The 7073-nt window shown below is 45.8% G+C and overlaps 1 protein-coding gene across 5 annotated transcripts; it reads right to left on the bottom strand.

The window, feature by feature from the left end:
- Positions 1 to 546: 546 nt before the first annotated feature.
- On the bottom strand, positions 547 to 6032 carry LOC139555282 (syntaxin-12-like). Of its 5 annotated transcripts, none has more exons than XM_071368965.1 (9): positions 5394 to 6032; positions 5133 to 5202; positions 4878 to 4977; positions 4446 to 4583; positions 4309 to 4352; positions 4070 to 4175; positions 3104 to 3176; positions 2027 to 2109; positions 547 to 1445 (listed from the first exon to the last, which is right to left on the bottom strand). In XM_071368965.1, the coding sequence occupies exons 1-9, from the start codon at positions 5491 to 5493 to the stop codon at positions 1332 to 1334; spliced, it is 828 nt and encodes a 275-aa protein (XP_071225066.1). In that variant the 5' UTR covers positions 5494 to 6032; the 3' UTR covers positions 547 to 1331. The 5 variants fall into 5 exon arrangements, with proteins under 5 accessions (XP_071225066.1, XP_071225064.1, XP_071225065.1 ...); XM_071368963.1 differs by having other exon boundaries at positions 547 to 1380; positions 5394 to 5628; XM_071368964.1 differs by having other exon boundaries at positions 1224 to 1429; positions 5394 to 5628.
- Between the last annotated feature and the right edge of the window lie 1041 nt (positions 6033 to 7073).

Genomic DNA, 7073 nt, shown 5'->3' on the forward strand with positions numbered 1-7073 from the left:
CTCCCCACTATAAAGTCCCTGTTCCTCACCCCTATAAAGTCCCTGTTCCTCCCCACTATAAAGTCCCTGTTCCTCACCACTATAAAGTCCCAGTTCCTCACCACTATAAAGTCCCTGTTCCTCACCCCTATAACGTCCCTGTTCCTCACCACTATAACGTCCCAGTTCCTCACCACTATAAAGTCCCAGTTCCTCACCCCTATAAAGTCCCAGTTCCTCCCCACTATAAAGTCCCTGTTCCTCACCACTATAAAGTCCCTGTTCCTCACCACTATAAAGTCCCAGTTCCTCACCACTATAAAGTCCCTGTTCCTCCCCACTATAAAGTCCCAGTTCCTCACCACTATAAAGTCCCTGTTCCTCACCACTATAAAGTCCCTGTTCCTCCCCACTATAAAGTCCCAGTTCCTCTAACATGTTCTTAAAGCAGGGAGGAACCAAAAATAATAAAAAGTTGCATTACATAATACTACTGCAAGGGCTTGTTACCCTGACAAAGATTATACCTAGTCCTACATTAAATTAAATAAACATTGCGGAAACTGGTTTGCTCATGCAACGGTGTTACTAAAGGTATTTATTACAACCATAGTTTGTTATTATCGTCATGTTTACAGTTGGATAAAACAAAGTTGCTATCAGAACTTCATCTCACCTAAGCAATATAAGGACTATGGTGTGGTTTCCTCAACACAGATTAAGGCTATTCCTGGACAACAACAAAACAAGCTGAATGGAGAACCTCAATTGAAAAATGTATTTTAGTCGAGGAAGAGGTTTAATGTGTGTTGGGGGAAACCTCTCGTATAACTTGAATGGACTGTGACACTACACTGTTTACACACCAAACAGGTGCCAGAAATGTACAGGTTACAAAAATCATTGACACCCCTACAATAACAATTATTCTGCTTTTGTAAATACAATGAATGTTCATGTTAGTGCAGAAATATCACAAACAGATAAGAGTCTCTTTTTATTAATCCACGCTCCAATCTTACTTCAATACTCTCCTTCATTTGAATAGAAATACTACTGCGTTGTCTCAGAGAGGAGGTTAGCTGGAGGCCTTGAGCTCAGGAGGGGGGGGGGGGGGATGTCAGTTAACAGGTAAGGTTACATCCCAGACCCATCCCTTTGCCCCTGATACACTCCCCTGACCTCTGACCCTGCCAACAGTGAGCTAGCCGGGAATCCCTTCCTCAAACCACTCCAGGGATCCATCCGGGGCTTCAGGTTGAAACAAATAAAGAAGTGACAGAGGAAGCTTGGGTGCGGTCTCTCTTCTCATTGGGTGGCTTGCCAGATGATGATGCCCAGTACGGTCAGTACTATGGACAGGACCACGGCCAAGATGCACATCTTCTTACGGGACTTTTGCTGAGGTGAGAGACAGAGCAGAGGGATGGGTGGGTTGGTGACAGTTGAGCTGCAGAAACAAAAAACTGTTGCTAACAGACTTTATTATACTGCTCAGTTTATACACTTTCAACAGCTCGCAGAGTCCATGATGAACTGAGGCTGTTCTGAGGGCAAAGGGATCAACAGCCAATCGAGCAGTCTGAAAGCTACAGTGAGCCTAAATTGGTCAATCGCTCCATGATTTCATTGAGAATATGCAGAATGTTCAGCTTTCCCCTCGCTCTCACCTGGCTCAGTTCGGCACGAGACAATCCTACTGAATATTAATGGGATCCCTCATTTTAAAATCGGCAGCCATCGCTAGCTAGCAGGGGACGCAGGATCTTGTTTATAAAAAAAACAAACATTGAACCTTTATTTAACTAGGCAAGTCAGTTATGTTACAAATTCTTATTTACAATGACGGCCTATCCCGGCCAAACCCGGACGACACTGGGACAATTGTGCGCCACCCTACGGGACTCCCAATCAGGGCCGGTGGCGATACAGCCTGGAATCGAACCAGGGTCTGTAGTGACACCTTTAGCACTGAGATGCAGTGCCTTGGACCGCTGCACCACTCGGGAGTAGAGTCTTACTCTGCAACAGTGATAATTCCTCTTACCTGGAAGTAGGCGGCTCTCTGAAGCTGCTCTGTCCCTCGGTCTACGTGGACCTCAGCACTCTCCACGTTGGCCTCTATGCTGTCTGTCATGTAAACACACACAGAGAGGAGGGTCAAACACCCTGGAGGGTCAGCTTTTCTTTAAACACACACAGAGAGAGGAGGGTCAAACACCCTGGTGGGTCAGCTTTTCTTTAAACACACACAGAGAGGAGGGTCAAACACCCTGGTGGGTCAGCTTTTCTTTAAACACACACAGAGAGGAGGGTCAAACACCCTGGTGGGTCAGCTTTTCTTTAAACACACACAGAGAGGAGGGTCAAACACCCTGGTGGGTCAGCTTTTCTTTAAACACACACAGAGAGGAGGGTCAAACACCCTGGTGGGTCAGCTTTTCTTTAAACACACACAGAGAGAGGAGGGTCAAACACCCTGGTGGGTCAGCTTTTCTTTAAACACACACAGAGAGAGGAGGGTCAAACACCCTGGTGGGTCAGCTTTTCTTTAAACACACACAGAGAGAGGAGGGTCAAACACCCTGGTGGGTCAGCTTTTCTTTAAACACACACAGAGAGAGGAGGGTCAAACACCCTGGTGGGTCAGCTTTTCTTTAAACACACACAGAGAGGAGGGTCAAACACCCTGGTGGGTCAGCTTTTCTTTAAACACACACAGAGAGGAGGGTCAAACACCCTGGTGGGTCAGCTTTTCTTTAAACACACACAGAGAGAGGGTCAAACACCCTGGTGGGTCAGCTTTTCTTTAAACACACACAGAGAGAGGGTCAAACACCCTGGCTCAGCTTGTCACTGCCTTATGGTGAGTCAGCTTTTCTTTAAAACACATACACTACCGGTCAAAAGTTTATAGAACACCTACTCATTCACGTATAGTGTAGATGCATTTTTTCATTTCAAACACACGTGTTGTTGGGTCAGCGATCTACCTGGAAGCATGTGCATCGAGGGAAATGTAATCATAAAGAGTTCAAATCATGTTTTAGAGTGGTGGGTTTTTATGAAGGAAGTAACCGATTGGGGTTCTGTACTCCAGTACTACAACAGTGATGGGACTCACCAATCACCTCTCCCTGATCATGAATCATCACTGCCAGGTCCTTGAAGATCTGGTTCACATCCAAGATGTCCGACTGAAATAACAATATAACTCAATGAGAAAGGTGACGCTGAAATAACAATATAACTCAATGAGAAAGGTAACGCTGAAATAACAATATAACTCAATGAGAACGGTAATCCTGAAATAACTCAAGTGAGAAAGATAATGCATTCCTGTTTATGCCACGTGATGAACATAGGCATTGGTCTGGTCCCCAGGCGCTCCCTAAATACTGATTTTAGGATTTCTTTCTGGATCAAAATGGAGCTTAGGTGGTGGATGTGGCAGGGGCGTGGCCAATGGTGCGGCCCCTTGCTGAACATTGTAGAGGCCCGCCCGTTGACCGCAGGGACAGAGCGCTATACACCGAGTGTACAAAATATTAGGAACACCTGCTATTTCCATGATATAGACTGACCAGGTGAATCCAGGCGAAAGCTACGATCCCTTATGGATGTTACTTGTTAAATCCACTTCAAAATCAGTGAAGATGAAGGGGAGGAGACAGGTTAAAGAATGATTTTTAAGCCTTGAGTCATGGATTGTGTATGTGTGCCATTCAGAGGGTGAATGGGCAAGACAAAATATTTAAGTGCCTTTGAACGGGGTATGGTAGTAGGTGCCAGGCGCACCGGTTTGTGTCAAGAACTGCAACGCTGCTGGGTTTTTCACACTCAACAGTTTCCCCTGTGTATCAAGAATGGTCCACCACACAAAGGACATCCAGCCAACTTGACAACTGTGGGAAGCATTGGAGTCAACATGGGCCAGCATCCCTGTGGAACACTTTCAACACCTTGTAGAGTCCATGCCCTGATGAATTGAGGCTGTTCTGAGGGCAAAAGGAGGTGCAACTCCATATGAGGAAGGTGTTCTTAATGTTTTGGAATACAGAGATGGAGGGAGTGTGTGAGAGAGTTTTACTTCTAGCTGTCTGATGTTAGTCTCTCTCTCCTTGATAAGCACCAAGTCCTCTTCTGTTATGGCCTCCTCTGTCGTCTGTGTGGTTGTCTGACCCCAATCATCTTGGCTGTAGAAAAGAAAGGACAGTGAGGAAAACACATTTTGGAGAAAAGGAGATATTTAAGAGACCAGGAACCATATCCTGAAGTAGAGGAGTATTAAAACATCTTCCTTTGAGAGAGAGAGAAGCTTGAACGTACTTATCAAAAGACACAAGCTGTTCCTCAGAGGCACCATCTTCAGCCTGACAGAGAGGAGCCAGACATTACATAAGCAAAATATCCACTTGGAAAATTTGAAAATAGGAAACTTGTCAATGGTATGACATTGGCCTTACTGAGAGACGGGAACCAGCTCGGGCTCTGGCCACAGACTCCTTCTCCTTCTGTGCTGCCTGGCGCTGGATGGCCTGGAAGTTGTTGAGGGCAGCGGAGAAATCATTCATCAGTCGGTCCTTCTGGATCTTCTGTTGCCTCTGTGGGTTGAGCAAAGAAGAAATGGGTCATTCAAAACGTATTGTCACGGTCAGTGAGTTGTCACTGTCAAGGAGCGGTGTAGGGTGAAGTTACCCCTAGACATTGATCTTGGGTCAGTTTTACATTTCCCCCGTAATGGTTAAAGTTAGGATTGAGGGGGGAGAGGAAGCTGATGCTAGATCAGTACCTATGGGACACTTCAACCTGGAGCTATTCAAACACAAAGGTTACCCAATGTCATTGTTGAGGAGTCAGTCACACACACACACAAACTCATTGGAAAAGACACTGACCTGCTCTGACGGTGCTGAAAATGGTGAGACGGAGCCCAGGTCTTTCAGGTGCTTGTTGGTCTCCTTGGCCAGCAGGTTGGTAAAGTGCTGTATCTGCTGCCTGAATGAACATGAGCCGATGTCCAAAATCAGTAAGGGAGATAGCAGACTCTCAGGGAGTAGCAGAACACACACACACACACATGGTCTGTTCTGTGTTCGGCGCATGAATACATTTGTCAGTGTATGTACAAGCAAAACAACGAGAATACTTACAGACTGTCCCTCAGTTCGCTGGTGTCTTGTCCCGTCCCCAGCTGATTCACCATGCTCTTTATCTGGGCAGCTGGGAAATGCAAAAACATACATCCTCTAAAATGTAGGCTTTAGGATACATCAGGCATAGATTACATCCTCTAAACTGTAGGCTTTAGGATACATCTAGCATAGATTACAAAGTCTTGACTTGCATGAATGAATCTTAAATTACTCAAATCTCCTACCTTTGGTTTGCCCACTCTCAGCAGCAATACTTACTGTTCTGTGTGATCTTCTGGATGTTGGAGCTGCATGTCTGGATGAGGGTATTGGAGTCTCGTGGCTGGGTGAGATAGCGGCCTGCTTTACCAGAAGACATTGCTGCCTGTGCGGTGTGCTCTTCGGCAGGGTGGAGACTGTTGGGGGTTGGGTGGAGGCTGTTGGGGGTTGGGTGGAGGCTGTTGGGGGTTGGGTGGAGGCTGTTGGGTGGAGGCTGTTGGGTGGAGGCTGTTGGGTGGAGACTGTTGGGTGGAGACTGTTGGGTGGAGACTGTTGGGTGGAGGCTGTTGGGTGGAGGCTGTTGGGTGGAGGCTGTTGGGTGGAGGCTGTTGGGGGGCAGGGTGGAGACTGTTGGGGGGCAGGGTGGAGACTGTTGGGGGGCAGGGTGGAGACTGTTGGGGGGCAGGGTGGAGACTGTTGGGGGGCAGGGTGGAGACTGTTGGGGGCAGGGTGGAGACTGTTGGGGGCAGGGTGGAGACTGTTGGGGGCAGGGTGGAGACTGTTGGGTGGAGACTGTTGGGGGCAGGGTGGAGACTGTTGGGGGCAGGGTGGAGACTGTTGGGGGTTGGGTGGAGACTGTTGGGTGGAGACTGTTGGGGGTTGGGTGGCAGGTATAATGGGAACATATGTACACTACCGTTCAAAAGGTTGGGGTCACTTAAAAAATGTCCTTGTTTTCCATGAAAACATACATGAAATGAATTGGAAAATTAACAGGAAATAGTCGAGACTAGGGTTGCAAAGGGTCGGAAACTTTCCGGTAAATTTCCATGGGAATTTAAGCCCTGGAATTCTGGGAATTTTGCTTAAATTCATTAACCTAAAAAAGTTCAGCTAACAGTGAACTTCTTTTGTGGAATACACATGAGGCAATTCTAGGTCTTGTGGCATATTTTGGTTAAACTATCCCCAATTCAATGGAATTGTAACCCTCTGCATGAACAGAACATTCTTCTATCACATGTGCAGCTGATACTCAAGATCTTGCACACTAAAGAGATGCTATTGAGCCCAAACTACTACACTGTTTGAGCCAAGGACTACATGCTTTCTGGTAAGTTTTGATTACAATACTGGGTGGGTGAATATATTTTATATGACATACATGATTTGTTGTTAACTAGTAAATAGTAGCCTACAGCAAAGAGTGTATAAATTGTGTAACTTTTTAACAATTTCTGCTAGCTAGTTTTAGCTTGCTTGAGCCTGCTAACTGAGGAGTGTTAATTCACCGGTTTCCATACATGTTTCATTTAAAACATTTATCTTACAAAAGGAGTTGTTTAAACTAACTGCTTAACTATTTATCTGTATATGGAATTGTATTTGTTTGTTTTTTTACTCATCTTTACAGGAAAATGTGACGGGCACTATCTGATGTGAGGAGAAATTTCACTGCAGCTAATGTAGAAGGAAAAGCTGTGTACATTTGCAAATACTGTGCCAAATCATGTGAAGAATGCAACAAAGATGCAGAATCATCTGGCCAAGTGCATAAAGTTCCCTCAGCGCTCACAACAAGCAACCTCTGACAAAAGTCCCTCTACTTCTATTCAAGGTGAAAAAAATTATGAATCAGACACCTTATCGATAGCAACAGCTCATGGTCCTCCTGGAATCAGAAGTTTTTGTTGACTCAATGGAGGAACGTAGTCAGAGAAATGCTGATGAATGTCTTGC

The sequence above is a fragment of the Salvelinus alpinus genome, chromosome 26, assembly GCF_045679555.1.
Source record: "Salvelinus alpinus chromosome 26, SLU_Salpinus.1, whole genome shotgun sequence".
NCBI lineage: Eukaryota > Metazoa > Chordata > Actinopteri > Salmoniformes > Salmonidae > Salvelinus > Salvelinus alpinus.